The sequence below is a fragment of the Pimephales promelas genome, chromosome 10 (genome assembly GCF_988280905.1).
Source record: "Pimephales promelas chromosome 10, fPimPro1.hap1.1, whole genome shotgun sequence".
Lineage (NCBI taxonomy): Eukaryota > Metazoa > Chordata > Actinopteri > Cypriniformes > Leuciscidae > Pimephales > Pimephales promelas.
Genome location: NC_142778.1, coordinates 506,343 through 528,900, shown reverse-complemented (window position 1 = coordinate 528,900; position 22,558 = coordinate 506,343). Strand labels below are relative to the sequence as shown.

Genomic DNA, 22,558 nt, shown 5'->3' with positions numbered 1-22,558 from the left:
ATAGATATAAAGAGAGAGGAGTGGGAGAGAGAGAGGAGCTTCATATAAACCTCTTCAGTCGAGCTGCAAAACCCGTTTAATGTAGGATTTGTGTGTGTGTGTGTGTGTGTGTGTGTGTGTATGCTTAATCACATCATGCAGTTTATTAGGGGCCAGTGAACACTTACTTGACCCTTAAATAGCTTTCTGTGGCCCATTTACATACTAGCATGCTTTCATAACTTAATACGAATATTAGCAAAACGTTCTATTTATAGAAAAATCTATTTATGGGAAAATTGCAGTTCAGAGATTGCGGGATTTCAATGTCCGAAAATGCTGATAAATACAAAAATACAAACATGATTGGAAATGAATTACTGATAATTCAGTTACGATAAATTTACACCCTAAAAATGCTAAAATTTTTGGTCAAATATGGACAAATTTAACCCAACGACTGGGTTTGTCCATATTTGACCCCATTTTTAGAGTGTTGCATTAATACTGAGCAAATAGCAGTATATGACTATATAATAAGAGTATATTTACAAAAATAAGTTCTTACTGGTGTCTTTCTGAGGCGAGCTCTGATATAAAGAAACCAGTCGAAGATTATTGTGTTCATGATGGTTTTCTGAATCACTCAGGAAATACACTTCTGTGCCTGGGAGAAATAAATACATGGGCTAAATGAAACTGTGAGTGTGTTTGAGATGAAACCAATGTGTGTCTGTGAGTTACACACACACACACACACACACAAACAGATGGAGCCGGACTCTCAGAGGCGACGAGGATCCAATCACACACACACACACACACACACACACACACACACACACACACACACACACACACACACACACACACACACACACACACACAGATGGGGCCGGACTTTCAGAGACGAGGAGCATCCAATCCAGATCCAATCACACACACACACACAGAGAGAGAGAGACTGGTATCTGCTGCTCGGACGCCCGCTGGCTCTGACCTTCTGAGTTAATGGATGTTTTTGTGCTATATTAATGTTAAGTGGGAGATTTAGCAGCAAATAATGTTTTGTTATGCTAATTTAGAAGTTTTTCTGTTAATGTTGGTTTTGTGAGAGTTGTCATCAGTGTTGTTGCACTCATACACAGTCCCTCCAGAATTTCACGATTTTTTTTTTGTGATTTTTGCGATCAAAATGACTGATTTTGTGGTGGTAATTTCCAAAAATTTGTGAAAAAATTTGGGATTTATACATAACATTTACCATAATAGTATAAGCATTGCTACTGTTTAACATACTATTGTTACAGTAATATATTTACAAATTAGTATGTTAGCAAGCTACCTGTTAGCTAAGTTTACATAGTTCCCACATGACGTCACATCATACACATTTATTGTGAGTGTTCACAAATATAAGTGAACACTTTTCAGTTTGAATAATGTCCACATGAAAATACTGTATCTGAGGCGAAGCTGCATAATCTTTTTTGTTACTGCATACGGATCCACACCATTTATCAATAAAATGTTTGCATTGTACCTCTCTCTGTCTTGTTTTAAAGGGTTAGTTCACCCAAAAATGAAAATTAAGTCATTAATTACTCACCCTCATGTTGTTCCAACCCTGTAAGACCTTCGTTCGTCTTCGGAACACAAATTAAGATGTTTTTGATGAAATCTGAGAGCTGGATCACTCACTAGTCCATAGGCTTCTTGAGGGATTGAAACTTGCCGGCCTCTAGAAGTTATTAAAGACATCGTTAAAATAGTCCAAGCAATTCAATTGTGGATATCAAGAATAGATATTTCAACCTGTAACAATTGAATTCTTGCTATCAAAAATAAAGGTTTTTACTAGTAATAATTGTATTTCTGATATGTGAAATAGAAACTAGTAATAAATCAATTCTTGATATCAACAATTGGATTTAAATATGGTGACATTTCACTTGTGAAAACACAATTGTTGATATCAAGAATTCATATCCTGGAAGTGAATAAAAGCTAAAAGGGCTTGCCACACTGAAGGACGTTCCCTGACCCGACGCGGAGCTTCATTACCGTCCCCTAATGACATCCAGAAGATCAACATCGACACTGCCGTGAAATATGCGGCACATTAATATCTCTGCTGTATGACAGAACAAATCCTTCACAAACCCAGACCTTTAGAGGATTAGCTCACTTCAGAATTAATTAGTTAATTATCTCTCCTCCACCTCATCCAAGATGTGCACGTCCTTCTTTCTTCAGTGGGAAAGACATGAAGGTTTTTGAGGAACACACTCCAGTGACTTCAATGGGGTCCAACAGGTCGAAGGTCACTCAGTCCCAGGTTTGGATGAATTCTGTGTCCTGGAATGTTTTATGATTAAATTACTCACAGTTAAATTGTATAGTTCATTCTTAAGGATAATATTTTTCTTTTATAATATCAGCTGATGTAGCCGAACGCTCACATCACACACACACACACACACTCTGAGATTATTGATCCGTCGTGTGACTTACACACAAGGACAGATTCGGCCGATCCAGAAGCCCGTCAGACGCGGGTAAATCATTCTGTGCTTTGCCTTTATTCTCGCTTCCAGATAATTATGATTTGTATGGTGTTTTTAAGGCTGTCCTTGACCTCTGCCGTCTGTAAAGCTGCACTTACATCACTACAGTCTCCGTTCCAAATGCTCTCTATGAATCCAGCGATCTTGTAAAATGTTAACGGGGTGTATTATTCGGATGTAATCGGCTGACGCTGTGGACATTACACACGTTCTGCTTTCACCTTCAGAACCGTAACACACTCTCACAACATCCTAAAGACTGAAGATGTTCAACACCGTTTATGGGACACTGGTCTATAAAAGCTTCATTTCATTTAGAACAAAAAGAGAAGCAGATGCAAATTTTAAAAGGACAGATTATCCAAGAATCAGCCGCTGGCTTCGATTTTTCACGCTAGTGTCGATCCGAACCCGTGTGACCGTCTTTCTTCTGTGAGGTTTGGAGAATGTCTTCGTTTTCTGTCCAGGACTCTGTCAATGTCCTATGAAAATCAGTAGGGTCCAACACACACACAAATGTGTTTCAGCGCTGAGAGATTGATTGAGGTCCAGTATGACAGTTAATCTGCAGCAATGTAAAAACAGCACAGAATTATGTCCAATACAATACAATTTACAGGCCTGTTAATATAAGAGAGTACACACACATGCATAGCCTACCAGACAGCAGGATCGCAGAAGGACCAGCTCCTCCAACAAACCAGGGACAAAACAGGATCCTCTAGCCAGATACTCTGGATAAAACCCTCTGTTAAATGATGACTTTAAAATGTCACAAATAACAGTTTCATAGAATCTGCAGTTGCCCGACTTTTCCAGTGTTCCTGCAATGCAATGCAAAAAAACTAATGCAATGCAAAAAAATGCAATAAAATAAAATAAAATGCAATGCAATAAAATGCAATGCAATGTAATAAAATGAAATAAAATAAAGTATGTAATGCAAAAAAAAAAACATAATGAATAAAGCATGATTAAAATTATAGTATACAGTTAAGTAAAAATGTTAAATTATTATGCAATTAAAATAGCAACCATTCAAATTAGAATCCATGATCTCATAATCATGATTAAACAGTTTTAATGTTTTAATTGCGCAAATAAAAAGATGTGAAATTTATAATTGACACATTCACATTGCATATATCTCAGGAGGTTCTTCGGGGAATAAACACATGGAAGGGTTCATATGAGAGCGTCACACAGACCCGTCATCAGTGTGTTTCAGTAGTAATCTTTAAAACTCGTAAAAGGCCTAATGGCTCCATCCGTCTCCAGCGCTGAGGAGATGTAGATGATCAGACAGGTGAGAAGCACAGCAGTAACAGTGGACAGATATATGACGAGGGCTTCAGTGGACACTTGCACAAGAGTTATTAAAGATTATAACCTCAGTTCATTCAGTGCGTCTCGAACAGCTTACGTCTGAAAGTGTCCAGAGGATCAGGATCGCCACAGATCAGTCATTATGCTTCAAATTAAAAGTGAAATATAAAACACTTGAGATTAAGAAACGAATAGATTATGAGAGTGAGTGGTTATATTGAACCACATCTACACGTCTGTGTGCATGTGTGTCTCACTCTATAGAAGTGTCGGTCAAAAATGACAGAAATTACATTTTTATGTCAATGACATGAATGTACTATATTTTAGCTCGATCATGTTTTTCATTAAATATTTTGTAATTTTACACTCTAAAAATTGCTGGGTTGTTTTAACCCAACTTTGGGTCAAATCCAGCCATTGGGTTACATTTTTCAATTACATTTTTAACCCAACATTTGGGTTTGTCCATATTTGACCCAAGGTTGGGTTAAAACAACCCAGCATAGGGGATTTTATGGCACTACATTATATTTACACTGTATTTATAATCCATTTATTCACGTTTTGAGCATAAACCTGAAAATGTACAACCCGATCTCACGGGAATTCGTAGGAATTTTACGAGGTGGCTAATTCGTAACAATTCATACGACCTCACTTGTACAAATTAGTACGATTTTGCTGGCCAATTCGTATGAATTCGTACGAATGACCTACTCCTGACCCCGCCCCTAAACCTAACCATCACGTGGGTTTAGAAAAATCGTATGAATTCGTACAAATTGGTCGTGAGATATGGTAGGCTTAAACTGGTAAATCTTGAACGCTTTAGAGCGACAGACTGGAGTTTGATCTCTTTATAAAGACGACGCTTGGCAGATTATTGATGAAGGGAAAAACGTTTTTAAAAAGTTCACTTACAAAAATTACAGAATTTTACGTTTATTGTCATGAGAAATGTGCAAAAATACTATTTTCACTATTTTTATATGAAATCGAAATTTTCAAAAACACATTTTACTCTAAAACTGCAAGAAAATCCAAGCGCTGAACAAGTGTGTGAGCTGATGTCTCAGTAAACGAGCGTTCAGTGAGTGTGTATTCGGCTGCAGTTCCACACGCTTCCACTAGAGGAAACTCTCATTCATTTCCAATGCGCTCGTTTCTGACACGAACCGCACAAGTTGCTTTCAGGACCATTGAACCTGTTCAGATCATGTCCATGATGAGTGTGTGAGTGTGTGTTCACACAGCAAGAGCCAAAACCTTGACCAAGTTTCGTACCAGTCCGATGAAGTAAAAAACAAAAACGTAACATTTTTCTCTCAGGGTCATCGCCGATTATGATCTGACTGTAATAGCCACATGTGCTCATCCGCCACTTCAGGGTGTATATTGTCTTTATTGAGCACATAATCTGTGTTAACTGCATAAACATCTGAGCGAGGGCAGTGTGCTGTGGCCGTCCCGGGTCAGACGCTCAGATCAATACCTCGGTGTGTGTGTGTGTGTGTGTGCTACAGGAGCACTCGCGGTAATGAACTGCCCGTTTGATATATCTAGTGCTGAAACACACTCTGCTACACTCTGTCGCTCGACAAAACTCCCGTCCTGCGGCATCAACTCGGGTCTTTAACATCGAGATCTGGGGTTTTTTTCTACCGTAACTTCCAGAACGTTCCCTGTCAGCTGGAATAATACGAAAAAGTTCATTACAAAATGTTGCAAATATAAACTTTTAGCGTGCCAGGGGAGTGCAGTGAGATCAGTGAGATCGGCCTGTGTTGTTGTTGCCGGAGTCTCTGAAGCTCGTATGAAGGCTCCGCCCTCTTCTGAATGGAGGCGGGGCTAAAGCTCATTTGCATTTAAAGGGACACACACTAAAACAGCACGTTTTTACGCACACCCATAAAGGGACACATTTGACAAGCTATAATAAATGATCTTTGAATGAGATTTCATGAAGCATTTGATGCAATAAGGACACAGTTAAATAAACTGGGCTTCAGTCATATAGTGCCAAGTAATTCAATTGTGGATATGAAGAATAGACATTTCAACCTGTAACAATTGAATTCTTGATATCAAAAATAAAGGTTTTTACTAGTAATAATTGTATTTCTAATATGTGAAATAGAAACTAGTAATAAACCAATTCTTGATATCAACAATTGGATTTGAATATGGTGACATTTCACTAGTGAAAACACAATTGATCCAAAACAGGATCCTCTAGCCAGATACTCTGGATAAAACCCTCTGTTAAATGATGACTTTAAAATGTCACAAATAACAGTTTCATAGAATCTGCAGTTGCCCGACTTTTCCAGTGTTCCTGCAATGCAATGCAAAAAAAATAATGCAATGCAAAAAAATTCAATACAATAAAATAAATTGCAATAAAATGCAATGCAATAAAATGAAATAAATAAAGTATGTAATGTAAAAAAAATAAATAAAAATAAAGAGACACATTTGACAAGCTATAATAAATGATCTTTGAATGAGATTTCATGAAGCATTTGATGCAATAAGGACACAGTTAAATAAACTGGGCTTCAGTCATATAGTGCCGTTCAGTTTCATCCACCCAGAAAACGAACCTCTGCTGGACGTCAAACTCAACGTCAAATCCTCTGAGATTCGAGTGTCCTGTTCATTCAGTGTGCTCCTCAAAGCCATAAATCAGCCTGTGTGTGATTGGATGGAGCCGGAGACGACTGGACACGACAGAAGCGCTTTAAATCTCTCACACACACCAAACCGCACGGGTGTCCTTCACCGGCTCTCTGACCACACGAGGAGTCGAGGGACAGTGCTCGATTGGGGATCTGAACACACACAGAAGCGTCGGATTGCACTAATGCATCAATACAGACGTGACCTGAGAGTTATGCTTCTTCCTAGTCTATAAAATGCTATAAATATGAATCACTACACCCCCCAGATGCCCTACACATATTCTTAAACCACTTACATTATAATTTGCGTAATAGTCTTCCACATGGGTTTATTAGTAAAATGATTTTTGCCACTAATATGATTCATGGACCTCATTATAAGTTACGTTGCCTGTGTCATAATAACACTATAACAGCAATGCATTTTACATTTCACAGAGACCAATCATCATCATAACATCAGAAACATGTGCGACGGACTCTTCTCTAAACATCAGATTCAGGAGCTCCTCATTATAATTCAATCACAGCTCCATGACATTCATCTGCAGTCATTAGTGAATGATGATGATGATGATGATGATGTGATATTAATAACGTCACCCTCCAGATCCCACATTCATCTGTAAATATTTTTAAACCGCTTACATTATGATTTCCCAGACAGTACACTGCTGCTGTAGACATTAGGGATGGTGTTCTTCTATTCGGTTTTATTGCAAGTAAAACTAGTATTGTTGCCACTAATATGATTTATGCTCCTCATTAAGTCACTTTGACTCTAAACAGTCCATTTGTTCGCCGTGGCACGTTTTGTTCTTCTAACACTGCCATGATGTCCAGAATATTACAAAGTGTTCCTGAACTCAGAATGTGAAGCGAGTGATGGAGAGAAGAGGAGATGAAACGGCATCTGAGGAGAACAACTGTGATGGATTGAGGTCAGAGACATGACCTTTGACCTGCCCTGACCCCACACTGCAGTAAAACACCAGCGGGATCAGGTTAGGGTGTCACACGTTTTAAAATGTTGTGTTTGAGATCTCTATTTTGGACAATGCACCCCTTATAGCCTATTGCAGATGGGGCATGTTGTCACAAAGGGTCACGTGCTCATTAAACATTTGGTTAATAATAACGCTAGAAAATACGTATTTTTGCAGCCGATACTTTTAAAGATAAAAACTGTGACAACTACCCCCGGTGTCCTGAGCGGCGGAGACGCGCAGTGTGCGTGTGTGTGTGTGTGAGAGAGGCTGATGCGGGAGAGTCTCTGGATGCCTCGCGCGAGACACACGCGCTGCCGGTGCCGTGGATCTTCATCCTCTTCATCTTCATCAGTGTTTTGTGGACTTCTGCGCCTGGATCGCGATGTTTGAACGCGACGGAAGAGCCGCGACGCGTCTGGAGAACACGCGCTCTTTCGTGACGCGCGCGCTGCCCGTTCTCCTGTGCGTGTTCACACTCATCAGAAGTAAGTGTAACGCGCATTCGTGCTTTACTGTGAAACGCGCTCGCTTTAGCTTTAGAAATGTCTTTTCCTGATGTGTTGCTGTGTGTAGAATTGTGTGACCGTGTTTACTGAGATGGCAACTAAATTTTTTTACTAAATAAGCGTCATTTTTGAGGAGTGTCATTAAAATAATGTGCACTTTCATGACATGAGATGAAGATTGGGATATGAAGAGTTTTAGAAGAATCTGTTTTTATTCTACACGGTCGCTCCCATATTGAGGTCACGTGATCCAGCCCTGTCCTCCAGTTGAGTGACAAGACAACTATAATGATATATGTCAACTTTATCTTGCTCATTCAGCTATAGTGTAGTACAAAGTGTAAATTACTTTATGAATATAAGTATAAAATCTAATGACAGACATGAAATCCAGTGTTATAAAAATGTTATTTCTACAGTTGATTCTGAACATTAAATGAACATCAGTCGTATATCGAGTGAAACGCTTCAGAACACATGTGGGCGGGGCTTGATTGTGTCTGTGGGGAGTTGATTGGTTGGTTGGCTGATGTGGTGTGAGTGACAGGTTATAGCCCCGCCCTCGTCATCAGAGAAGAGATGCTGCTGTTATTCTGATTCAAGATTATTAACACAATAATGATGTGCACCCATAAATCATTTACAATAAACACCACAATATATTCCATAAAAAAATGTATTTCTTGGTGACTTTAAGATGCCAGTATGTTAAAGTGAAGTCACGGTTCAGGGCGGCTGCTCTGTAAACCTCGTTATCTGCTATTTAGGCTACTTAAAAAAAATATGGTGACATAATGGATTTAATATTTTTAGTGAAATTAGCTTTTTTAACATAAGTTGAATCTCAAATTTGTGTGATTTAGAGTGAATAGAAAAACATCAAAACCTCAACGCTGCAGAAACTCTTCCAAATGTCCACAATAACTGAACTTTAAACATTAACACTTAATATCAATATTTAATCTCCATTTCTAGGCATATGCAAAGCATGCTGGGAACTAACAATGGTGTCTCTAATTAAAACCGCATAATTAAACGAATTCTCTTAAAATAAATAGGTAGCCTGTTTTCCTTTATCAGCTGATCGGTTCCTCGAGCCTCAGACCTGCCGACGGTTTCTTGGAAAATTAGGAGAATATCTCTTGGTTTTATTAGTGAAATGTTCTTAATATTTTCTGTACAACAGCAAACCAACATTTATTAATAAAATATACACAATATGTTTAATTATCACTAATTATCACAAATATTTTAATGGAATTAGAAATTAGACCCATGATTGCATCTATACAGTGTGTGTGTGTGTGTGTGTGTGTGAGAAGTGTGTCTCATGTACAGTATCTGCTGTGTAAATCCCTGAAGTGTGATCACACACTGATGTTCAAACACACACACACACACACACACCGTCTATATGACTTTTTATCTCTAATATGGAGAAGATAAACATGGTAAAAGTGGATCTGGTATCTTGTACGCTCTTAGTTTGAGTTGTATAATAACTCTGGAATATTGCAGTGTTTATTATAAATGATTTATGGGTGCACATCATTATTGTGTTAATAATCGTGAATCAGAATAACAGCAGCATCTCTTCTCTGATGACGAGGGCGGGGCTATAACCTGTCACTCACACCAGATCAGCCAATAGCAAACCACAACCATCCAATCAGTTCCCCACAGACACAGTCAAGCCCCGCCCACACGTGTTATAACGTCACACGTTATTATATACATGTAACATATATCATAATGAAGAATTGAGGCCGTGAAGGTTCTGGTTCTGCTGGTTCTGTCTCTTTAAGAGTTTCATCAATCACATCACCAAGAGACTGCTTACAGTGTGTGTTTCTAATGATTGCAGATCACTGCTCATTAATATTAATTAATCTTGATTAAACCTTCCAGACTCAGCATTACGCACACGTTTTATCCGCATTAACCGAGCGAGTTACACACACTCTCGTCAGTGATCCACGAGTGTAAAGCGCATCAGAAACTTCAGTGATCTCTAATAAATGTCAATTTTATAAGAAGCCAATAAAATCAGTTTGAGTTCCTGAGTCTGCAGAGCCAATCAGACGCTGCCAAACTCTGCCTCAGCATTAATCATATGATTGTTATGAAAAGATGAAATTGCATATTTACAAAGAATCTGTTTGCACATGAGTTTTGAACCAGCCTACTAATTAATTACAGTGATACACTGCATTTATAGAAAACATGAATTATTTTCATAGAGAATATATGATGGTGAATGTTAAAGATATCCCACTTTCACTGATCACAGTATTAATATCTGTGGATTATGTGAGGTTGTACTAAACTATAATATACAACACTGCCACGGGTCAGTCTCTCGCATCAGAACAATAGACTCAGTCCTGGGCAGTCCTCTACCTTCATCATCGTCATCTTCAACAGTATGTGTTTCTGTGAGAGATGATGTGATTTGTTGCCTGTCTATCGGTACCTTTAATAATGTGGAGGATCGATAATTAAAGGTATTTACATTAATCATAATAAAGTTTTTTATGTATTTTGACACAAAAAAAGCACACAACTCTTTTCTTTTTTTGTAAACGCATGATGTATAAACGCTGTAAACATATAATTATAAATTATATATTATATTATAAATTATATTGTTCAGTTTTTACACACGTTTTCAAGATTTTGCCTCTTTTTTCGCAACTTTACACAAGAATTGCACACAGAATGTAAAATGCCTCGCATCTCTTGCTAAACGAAGCACTGCATTCAGAATATCACAAACATCTCAAAAGCAAACATTTATCTTACGTTGCAAACACTGTTGTCCTAATATTATATTTGTGTATATCTTATGTACACACAGTCGTTCAGAACTACAGCTGTGTGTACATGAGAACTACAGTGTCTGGAGAAGTTCTGCTGACTCTGAAGCCGGCGGGTAATAAACTATGGGCTGTTAAAGCCTCCTCAAGCCGGACTGATGCAGCGGCGAGGTGTGTGTGTGTGTGTGTGTGTGTGTGTGTGTGCAGGTGGGGCGTGTGCAGACTCAGAGGAGCGTCTGATGAACTGGCTGCTGGGTAAAGAGCGCTACAACAAGCTGATCCGGCCGGCGCTGAACCGCAGCGAGCGAGTGACGGTGGTCCTGCAGGTGTCCCTGGCGCAGCTCATCAGTGTGGTGAACTAAACACTCCTCTCGCAACTCATAGTATGCGCGTGTGTGTGTGTGAGACGCAACATGGGATCTGTTTGTGTTTCAGGGGCATATAATTTATAATCAATCAATTAATTAATTGTGATAATAAATTAAATTTAAGTTTAAGTGTAAATTTTATTTTATTGCAAGTAACAGTTTTGGGTAACTATATTATTTCTTTGCCCTCAGAATGAAAGAGAGCAGATCATGACGACCAACGTCTGGCTCACTCAGGTCAGTGTCAGTCACATGTCAATCAAACTCAGGTCAGTGTCAGTCACATGTCAATCAGACTCAGGTCAGTGTCAGTCACATGTCAATCAGACTCAGGTCAGTGTCAGTCACATGTCAATCAAACTCAGGTCAGTGTCAGTCACATGTCAATCAGACTCAGGTCAGTGTCAGTCACATGTCAATCAAAATCAGGTCAGTGTCAGTCACATGTCAATCAAACTCAGGTCAGTGTCAGTCACATGTCAATCAGGTCAGTGTCAGTCACATGTCAATCAAACTCAGGTCAGTGTCAGTCACATGTCAATCAAACTCAGGTCAGTGTCAGTCACATGTCAATCAAACTCAGGTCAGTGTCAGTCACATGTCAATCAAACTCAGGTCAGTGTCAGTCACATGTCAATCAGGTCAGTGTCAGTCACATGTCAATCAAACTCAGGTCAGTGTCAGTCACATGTCAAACAGACTCAGGTCAGTGTCAGTCACATGTCAATCAAACTCAGGTCAGTGTCAGTCACATGTCAATCAGGTCAGTGTCAGTCACATGTCAATCAAACTCAGGTCAGTGTCAGTCACATGTCAATCAAACTCAGGTCAGTGTCAGTCACATGTCAATCAAACTCAGGTCAGTGTCAGTCACATGTCAATCAGGTCAGTGTCAGTCACATGTCAATCAAACTCAGGTCAGTGTCAGTCACATGTCAATCAGGTCAGTGTCAGTCACATGTCAATCAGACTCAGGTCAGTGTCAGTCACATGTCAATCAAACTCAGTGTCAGTGTCAGTCACATGTCAATCAAACTCAGGTCAGTGTCAGTCACATGTCAATCAAACTCAGGTCAGTCACATGTCACTAAGGTCAGTGTCAGTCACATGTCAATCAAACTCAGGTCAGTGTCAGTCACATGTCAATCAAACTCAGGTCAGTGTCAGTCACATGTCAATCAAACTCAGGTCAGTGTCAGTCACATGTCAATCAAACTCAGGTCAGTGTCAGTCACATGTCAATCAGACTCAGGTCAGTGTCAGTCACATGTCAATCAAAATCAGGTCAGAGTCAGTCACATGTCACTCAGACTCAGGTCAGAGTCAGTCACATGTCAATCAAAATCAGGTCAGAGTCAGTCACATGTCACTCAGACTCAGGTCAGAGTCAGTCACATGTCAATCAAACTCAGGTCAGTGTCAGTCACATGTCAATCAAACTCAGGTCAGTGTCAGTCACATGTCAATCAAACTCAGGTCGGTGTCAGTCACATGTCAATCAAACTCAGGTCAGTGTCAGTCACATGTCAATCAAACTCAGGTCAGTGTCAGTCACATGTCAATCAGACTCAGGTCAGTGTCAGTCACATGTCAATCAGACTCAGGTCAGTGTCAGTCACATGTCAATCAGGTCAGTGTCAGTCACATGTCAATCAGACTCAGGTCAGTGTCAGTCACATGTCAATCAGGTCAGTGTCAGTCACATGTCAATCAAACTCAGGTCAGTGTCAGTCACATGTCAATCAGACTCAGGTCAGTGTCAGTCACATGTCAATCAGACTCAGGTCAGTCAGTCACATGTCAATCAGACTCAGGTCAGTGTCAGTCACATGTCAATCAAAATCAGGTCAGTGTCAGTCACATGTCAATCAAACTCAGGTCAGTGTCAGTCACATGTCAATCAGGTCAGTGTCAGTCACATGTCAATCAAACTCAGGTCAGTGTCAGTCACATGTCAATCAAACTCAGGTCAGTGTCAGTCACATGTCAATCAAACTCAGGTCAGTGTCAGTCACATGTCAATCAAACTCAGGTCAGTGTCAGTCACATGTCAATCAGGTCAGTGTCAGTCACATGTCAATCAAACTCAGGTCAGTGTCAGTCACATGTCAAACAGACTCAGGTCAGTGTCAGTCACATGTCAATCAAACTCAGGTCAGTGTCAGTCACATGTCAATCAGGTCAGTGTCAGTCACATGTCAATCAAACTCAGGTCAGTGTCAGTCACATGTCAATCAAACTCAGGTCAGTGTCAGTCACATGTCAATCAAACTCAGGTCAGTGTCAGTCACATGTCAATCAGGTCAGTGTCAGTCACATGTCAATCAAACTCAGGTCAGTGTCAGTCACATGTCAATCAGGTCAGTGTCAGTCACATGTCAATCAGACTCAGGTCAGTGTCAGTCACATGTCAATCAAACTCAGTGTCAGTGTCAGTCACATGTCAATCAAACTCAGGTCAGTGTCAGTCACATGTCAATCAAACTCAGGTCAGTCACATGTCACTAAGGTCAGTGTCAGTCACATGTCAATCAAACTCAGGTCAGTGTCAGTCACATGTCAATCAAACTCAGGTCAGTGTCAGTCACATGTCAATCAAACTCAGGTCAGTGTCAGTCACATGTCAATCAAACTCAGGTCAGTGTCAGTCACATGTCAATCAGACTCAGGTCAGTGTCAGTCACATGTCAATCAAACTCAGGTCAGTCAGTCACATGTCAATCAGACTCAGGTCAGTGTCAGTCACATGTCAATCAAAATCAGGTCAGAGTCAGTCACATGTCACTCAGACTCAGGTCAGAGTCAGTCACATGTCAATCAAAATCAGGTCAGAGTCAGTCACATGTCACTCAGACTCAGGTCAGAGTCAGTCACATGTCAATCAAACTCAGGTCAGTGTCAGTCACATGTCAATCAAACTCAGGTCAGTGTCAGTCACATGTCAATCAAACTCAGGTCGGTGTCAGTCACATGTCAATCAAACTCAGGTCAGTGTCAGTCACATGTCAATCAAACTCAGGTCAGTGTCAGTCACATGTCAATCAGACTCAGGTCAGTGTCAGTCACATGTCAATCAGACTCAGGTCAGTGTCAGTCACATGTCAATCAAACTCAGGTCGGTGTCAGTCACATGTCAATCAAACTCAGGTCAGTGTCAGTCACATGTCAATCAAACTCAGGTCAGTGTCAGTCACATGTCAATCAAACTCAGGTCGGTGTCAGTCACATGTCAATCAAACTCAGGTCAGTGTCAGTCACATGTCAATCAGACTCAGGTCAGTGTCAGTCACATGTCAATCAGACTCAGGTCAGTGTCAGTCACATGTCAATCAGGTCAGTGTCAGTCACATGTCAATCAGACTCAGGTCAGTGTCAGTCACATGTCAATCAGGTCAGTGTCAGTCACATGTCAATCAAACTCAGGTCAGTGTCAGTCACATGTCAATCAGACTCAGGTCAGTGTCAGTCACATGTCAATCAGACTCAGGTCAGTCAGTCACATGTCAATCAGACTCAGGTCAGTGTCAGTCACATGTCAATCAGACTCAGGTCAGTCAGTCACATGTCAATCAGACTCAGGTCAGTGTCAGTCACATGTCAATCAGGTCAGTGTCAGTCACATGTCAATCAAACTCAGGTCAGTGTCAGTCACATGTCAATCAGGTCAGTGTCAGTCACATGTCAATCAAACTCAGGTCAGTGTCAGTCACATGTCAATCAGGTCAGTGTCAGTCACATGTCAATCAGGTCAGTGTCAGTCACATGTCAATCAGACTCAGGTCAGTGTCAGTCACATGTCAATCAAACTCAGGTCAGAGTCAGTCACATGTCAATCAAACTCAGGTCAGTGTCAGTCACATGTCAATCAAACTCAGGTCAGAGTCAGTCACATGTCAATCAAACTCAGGTCAGTGTCAGTCACATGTCACTCAGGTCAGTGTCAGTCACATGTCACTCAAACTCAGGTCAGTGGTGAACTCGTGTCCTTCAGCTGGTCCTGGATCTGTCCTCTGTGTTCACTCACGTCCGCTCGCCAGACTCATAACCGGCTGTGTAATTATGGGCTGTCTGAGCAAGGGAAAGCTCATATATGAAATAATAAGACTGATTATCCCTGTAATCTGCAGAACTGGAATGATTATCGTCTGTCGTGGGACCCGGCAGAGTACGAGGGAATCGACAAGCTCCGGATCCCGTCCAGACACATCTGGCTCCCGGATATAGTGCTGTACAACAAGTGAGTGAAGACCTGGAGCTTACTGATTAGATCCTGACTGTCACTTTAGATCCGTTTATTGCGTCCTCGCTGAATAAAAGTATTATTATTATTAATAATAATAAAATCTCCACACTTTTCAATGGTAGTGTACGATACTGTCCACAAAAATCTGATCGATAATAATCATAGTCTTGAGCATCAGATCCTCATATTAGAGTGATTTCTGAAGGATCATGTGACACTGAAGAGTAATGATGTAATGATGACAAATTCAGCTTTGATCACAGGAACAAATTACACTTCACTATATATTCACATAGAAAACAGATTTACACTGGAATAATATTTCACTGTTTTACTGTGTTTTTATATCAAATAAATGCAGCCTTGTTGAGCAGAAGAGACTCTTTTCACAAACACTCTTGATTATTCAAACTTATTCGATTATTCGAGTCTATATGTATTTTAATATACTAGCGGCTGTAGCTTAAAATGGCCATTCACTAAATCATTCTGCAATCATGAGACATTTATGCATATATAGAACATTTTTGACATAAAATGTTCTTTAAAACTGAGTCAAGAGTTCTATTGAGTCTAAGAGTGTATATAATGCTCTAGAAAATTAAACATGATTATTTATCAAATGAATTATTGCTTGTTTTATTTTATGTTCACTGTCATGTATTAAAGGTACAATATGTAAGTTTTCGCCACTAGATATCACCCCCCCTCCCCCCAAAAAAGAAATTTGATCAAATAAATGCAGAAGAGACTCACTTCTTGATTATTCCAAAATGTTTGACCGCAAGAGTATCTACGTATATTTTAATATATGAAATAATAAATTATGTTATATATAAATAACAAATTTTTCTTAATTGTATACATGCATATGTGTGTATTTATATATACAAAATTATTATACACAGTACACACACTTACTTTTATTTTGGATGCGATTAATCGCGATTACTTGCACTAATTTTAATATATGCAGTGTAAGTCAAATGCTTGTTGCAGTTGTAACACATCTGGTGTGTTGTGTGTGTGCGTGTGTGTTCCCCAGTGCTGACGGCACGTACGAGGTGACGGTCTTCACCAACGCAATCGTCCTGTTTAACGGCAGCATCGCATGGCTTCCCCCCGCCATATACAAGAGCGCCTGTAAGATCGAGGTCAAGCACTTCCCCTTCGACCAGCAGAACTGCACTCTGAAGTTCCGGTCCTGGACGTACGATCACACCGAGATCGACCTGGTCCTGAAGACCGCGGTGGCCAGTATGGACGACTTCACTCCCAGTGGAGAGTGGGATATTCTGGCTCTGCCGGGCCGGAGGACGGTCAGCGATCTGGACCCGACCTACGTGGACCTGACCTACGACTTCATCATCCGGCGCAAGCCTCTGTTCTACACCATCAACCTGATCATCCCGTGCGTGCTCATCACGTCGCTGGCCATCCTGGTGTTCTACCTGCCGTCGGACTGCGGAGAGAAGATGACGCTGTGCATCTCCGTCCTGCTGGCGCTCACCGTATTCCTCCTGCTGATCTCCAAGATCGTGCCGCCCACTTCTCTGGACGTCCCTCTGATCGGGAAGTACCTGATGTTCACGATGGTGCTGGTCACGTTCTCCATCATCACGAGTGTGTGTGTGTTGAACGTGCACCATCGTTCCCCGAGCACACACAGCATGCCGGCGTGGGTCAAGCTGGTGTTCCTGGTCCGGCTCCCAGCGCTGCTCTTCATGCAGAGACCCCGAGGGACCGCCACCCGTGGGAGCCGGCGTCTGCCCGACCACATCCCGGTACAAACTCAAATTCAGTACTCACTCAGTATACTTCGAGATACGCCGCCTATCACTGTGTTCATATATGAGCGATTACCCTCCTCCCTCCCCAGCTCCACCTCCATACGTGCAGACTAATCCGGTTTACTTCAAGTGTGTTAAAGGAGAACTCCGGCGAACAATGAACCTTTGGTCTAATAAAACATCGGTACCTAGTCGACCGTTCTCTGAGATTTGTTTTCATGATAATCAAATGTAAAGAGTTTTATCTCTAAAAACTGTTTAGCGTATAATGCTAGTAATGGGGGCATTGACTAAGTAAAAAGAAATCGCTAGTTTATACCACTAACAAGGCTCAAAATAGCCCCACACTAACACAGAAACATAATGAGGGTCCATACATTCAAAACGAAGCATTGAGAACTTTGTAAGTGTACAGACCGTTTAATAAGAAGATACTTTATGAAGACAGTTCACTTCGCGTATACAGACAGGAGCCATCTTAAAAAATAGTCTCGATAAGTCGATCCCCGAACGCCGCTCATACAGTTCAGAAGTTCGTTGAACTTCATACAGTTCAGATCACTCAGCACGACGTTCGTGGTTTGACTTATCGAGACTATTTTTTAAGATGGCTCCTGTATGTCCGGTATATTATATCTATGTCTAGGTATAGATATATTTTCAAGATAGAAGAATGTGGTTTTATAGATACTAGAAACATGACTTTTTAAATTAAAGATTGGTATTAAACAGTACACCCATTTGCGTCCAAATGTATTATTGAAAAAGGGAATTATTTCAAATACAGTAAAGTCTACTGTTGCTCCTCTAGGGCAGGACTCTGTTGGGTCTCGGATACGCAGCTCCTGGTAAATCCGGCATGTCCTCGTCTGCGTCTGCGCTGCTGGCTTCGACTCTCTCGTCACCGGGACACTTTTACAACAAGGGCCCTCAAACACACTACAGAGGAGACCCGCGGGCCTGGGGACAACAGAACTGCTCACAGGACCTGAGGGGGAACAGGCCGGACTGGGGATCTGAGCTTCAGGAGGCTGTCGATGGCGTTCGTTACGTGGCCGATCACATGATGGGAAATGATGATGATCAAAGCGTGAGTGACTTTCTCTCCCCAGATACATTATTGTTTAAAGAAAGTCTCTTCTGCTCACCAAGGCTGCATTTATTTGATCAAAAATACTTAAAAAAAAGTTTAAATATTATTATAATGTAAAACAGCTGTTTTCCATGTGCATATACAGTAAATTATGTCGAATTTATAGTAAATAGTAAATATATAGTCCAGTCTGCAGTGTCTAATATGATGATTTGATGCTCAAGAAACAATCACACAATTGTGAGTTTACAGAATTGCGTGATATAAAATCGCAATTGCGAGTTATAAAGTCAGAATTGCATGATATAAAGTCACATTTGCTAGTTATAAAGTCAGAATTGCATGATATAAAGTCACATTTGCGAGTTATAAAGTCAGAATTGTGTGATATAAAGTCACATTTGCTAGTTATAAAGTCGAGATTGTGTGATATAAAGTAATATTTGCTAGTTATAAAGTCAGAATTGCGTGATATAAAGTCACATTTGCGAGTTATAAAGTCAGAATTGCGTGATATAAAGTCACATTTGCTAGTTATAAAGTCAGAATTGCGTGATATAAAGTCACATTTGCTAGTTATAAAGTCAGAATTGTGTGATATAAAGTCACATTTGCTAGTTATAAAGTCAGAATTGCGTGATATAAAGTCACATTTGCTAGTTATAAAGTCAGAATTGCGTGATATAAAGTCACATTTGCTAGTTATAAAGTCAGAATTGCGTGATATAAAGTCACATTTGCTAGTTATAAAGTCAGAATTGTGTGATATAAAGTAATATTTGCTAGATATAAAGTCAGAATTGCGTGATATAAAGTCACATTTGCGAGTTATAAAGTCAGAATTGTGTGATATAAAGTCACATTTGCTAGTTATAAAGTCAGAATTGCGTGATATAAAGTCACATTTGCTAGTTATAAAGTCAGAATTGCGTGATATAAAGTCACATTTGCTAGTTATAAAGTCAGAATTGTGTGATATAAAGTCACATTTGCTAGTTATAAAGTCAGAATTGCGTGATATAAAGTCACATTTGCTAGTTATAAAGTCAGAATTGCGTGATATAAAGTCACATTTGCTAGTTATAAAGTCAGAATTGCGTGATATAAAGTCACATTTGCTAGATATAAAGTCAGAATTGCGTGATATAAAGTCACATTTGCTAGTTATAAAGTCAGAATTGCGTGATATAAAGTCACATTTGCGAGTTATAAAGTCAGAATTGCGTGATATAAAGTCACATTTGCTAGTTATAAAGTCAGAATTGTGTGATATAAAGTCACATTTGCTAGTTATAAAGTCAGAATTGCGTGATATAAAGTCACATTTGCGAGTTATAAAGTCAGAATTGCGTGATATAAAGTCACATTTGCTAGTTATAAAGTCAGAATTGCGTGATATAAAGTCACATTTGCGAGTTATAAAGTCAGAATTGCGTGATATAAAGTCACATTTGCTAGTTATAAAGTCAGAATTGCGTGATATAAAGTCACATTTGCTAGTTATAAAGTCAGAATTGCGTGATATAAAGTCACATTTGCTAGTTATAAAGTCAGAATTGCGTGATATAAAGTCACATTTGCTAGTTATAAAGTCAGAATTGTGTGATATAAAGTCACATTTGCGAGTTATAAAGTCAGAATTGCGTGATATAAAGTCACATTTGCGAGTTATAAAGTCAGAATTGCGTGATATAAAGTCACATTTGCTAGTTATAAAGTCAGAATTGTGTGATATAAAGTCACATTTGCTAGTTATAAAGTCAGAATTGCGTGATATAAAGTCACATTTGCTAGTTATAAAGTCAGAATTGCGTGATATAAAGTCACATTTGCGAGTTATAAAGTCAGAATTGCGTGATATAAAGTCACATTTGCGAGTTATAAAGTCAGAATTGCGTGATATAAAGTCACATTTGCGAGTTATAAAGTCAGAATTGTGTGATATAAAGTCACATTTGCGAGTTATAAAGTCAGAATTGCGTGATATAAAGTCACATTTCCTAGTTATAAAGTCAGAATTGCGTGATATAAAGTCACATTTGCTAGTTATAAAGTCAGAATTGCGTGATATAAAGTCACATTTGCTAGTTATAAAGTCAGAATTGCGTGATATAAAGTCACATTTGCTAGTTATAAAGTCAGAATTGCGTGATATAAAGTCACATTTGCTAGTTATAAAGTCAGAATTGTGTGATATAAAGTCAACATTTGCTAGTTATAAAGTCAGAATTGCGTGATATAAAGTCACATTTGCTAGTTATAAAGTCAGAATTGTGTGATATAAAGTCAACATTTGCTAGTTATAAAGTCAGAATTGCGTGATATAAAGTCACATTTGCGAGTTATAAAGTCAAAAATGCATGATATAAAGTTGCAATTGTTTTAAAGTCAGAATTGCATGATATAAAGTCGCAACACACAATGTATGTTACTTTTGCTGTAACGCTGTGCAACATATCGCTCGTCTTCACATTTATGACTTCATTGTCTTCCGTCGGTTTAAAACATCAGAATCTTGTTTAACTATAAAGATCACTTGAATCAGATGCAACTCCACAGACTTCTTAAATAAATCTGATAAAACACATTAATCGCATTAATTAACAGCATGTTTGTTTGTTGAATTTCACAGTAAAAGCTGAATGTCATTTAAATTTGACATTTCAAAGAACATCTTTTATGTGGAAACACAATTAGCAAACAGAGGTTACATTCGAGCACATCGATCGTGTCCTTGAAGAAATGCTGGAGGAGGGAGAAAGTGTGTGTGTGTGTGTGTGAGATGCTTGTTCTTGCTCAGCACTTGTTGACACACACATTCTCAATCTCCTTGTTCTGTTTCCTCGTCCCTCATTAGTGGTCATTAACTGTATTAACGAGGTTTCCTCTGTCCAGGTCATCGAGGACTGGAAGTATGTGGCCATGGTGGTGGACCGCTTGTTCCTGTGGATCTTCGTGATCGTGTGTGTGGTGGGAACTCTGGGTCTGTTCCTCCAGCCGCTCTTCCAGAACCAGGGCGTCCCCCACCAGGAGAACCCCAAACGGGACGGCGTGTGAGGAACGCTCTCTGTGACCGGGGCGTTATTCTGCGAGGAACTGATTTCCACTGTAGTAATCAGTAGATCAGGAGCCGTCGGACCCAGAGGACACTCGGATACTCTAGTGGAACTGCAGAAATGATGATTGTTTTCTTACAGGTTTCACTCCCCTTGTCTGCCATTGGTCAGATAAAGCAGTTAACCCCACCCACCGACTCACGCTATTGGTTGAGCCGTTGTTTGTCACTTTTTTTTTCACTTTTCAAGGAAATAAACCTACAAATGACCCATTTAGTCCATGCATACTAAGCTGGGATAATATTACTTTAATGTGAACATAAATTACACACTTTTAATTATCCTAAATGTGTTTACACTGAAAAAAAAAATGTGTGTTTGTTTTTACTTTGGACTTGCTTATTCATTTCACAAATAATTACAAAGAAATGGTTGCAAGTAAGATGTTGAATTAAATTGACTTTTTTAAAGTAGACTGACATCTTATTTTCCAATAGTCTTAATAGTCTTTAATTTACAATTTTGAAAAATCATTTTACAGTGTTTACAACTTGTATCTTCTGTTCCATTAGAGCTGCGTTAGGCTTGAAATTAATTGTAGAAGTAACAAAACAGCAGAATCTCATCAATAACACCATCTATTCACTGGGTTTGTGAGACAAGAGGTGTGGTATTAAATAACCACACACACACACACTCTCTCTCTTTCTAGGATGTCTTTTTGTTTTCCGAGGTGAGACAATGTTTTGTTTTCTACAAAGTTTTCATTTAATACCACATTTTGTCCTATGGACCGAGTTATTCTTTATGTATTGTGATGTGAAGGATGTGCACTGATTTTTGTTGTGTCCATAATGCATGCTGTTATTGATAAGACTTGTGTGTTTTGTCAGATTTATTTGTGGAAGGTAAATTGTCCAATCCGTTATAATCTTTAAAGAAACCTGTGGATAACATTCACAGAAAGAGTCGCATCTGATAAGTGTTCTTTAGAGAAAAGCAAGATTGTCCATGTCCATTGTGGGAAAGTCTTATTTAAATAAAACTAAAATCGTATATATATGTGTGTGTGCTTTAGTTGTAACGGAAGGATGGTGTACTCATCTTCAGTATTCGAGAGCTGTCCTGAAGGGACCAGTCC

At 39.5% G+C, this 22,558-nt stretch overlaps 1 protein-coding gene across 1 annotated transcript; it reads left to right on the top strand.

The window, feature by feature from the left end:
- Positions 1-7,812: 7,812 nt before the first annotated feature.
- chrnb4 (cholinergic receptor nicotinic beta 4 subunit) lies at positions 7,813-22,192 on the top strand. Its single transcript, XM_039647424.2, has 7 exons — positions 7,813-8,030; positions 11,075-11,220; positions 11,428-11,472; positions 15,363-15,472; positions 16,524-17,262; positions 18,080-18,358; positions 21,257-22,192. Exons 1-7 carry the CDS (start codon positions 7,928-7,930, stop codon positions 21,416-21,418), a joined length of 1,584 nt encoding a protein of 527 aa, XP_039503358.1. The 5' UTR covers positions 7,813-7,927; the 3' UTR covers positions 21,419-22,192.
- Positions 22,193-22,558: the final 366 nt, after the last annotated feature.

Excerpts from the sequence above, each read along its gene's own strand:
- chrnb4 (XM_039647424.2), top strand. The coding sequence starts at position 7,928 with ATGTTTGAACGCGACGGAAGAGCCGCGACGCGTCTGGAGAACACGCGC. Across the intron at positions 11,221-11,427 it reads TGGCGCAGCTCATCAGTGTG|AATGAAAGAGAGCAGATCAT; the intron begins GTGAACTAAACA and ends CTTTGCCCTCAG. Across the intron at positions 18,359-21,256 it reads GAAATGATGATGATCAAAGC|GTCATCGAGGACTGGAAGTA; the intron begins GTGAGTGACTTT and ends TCCTCTGTCCAG.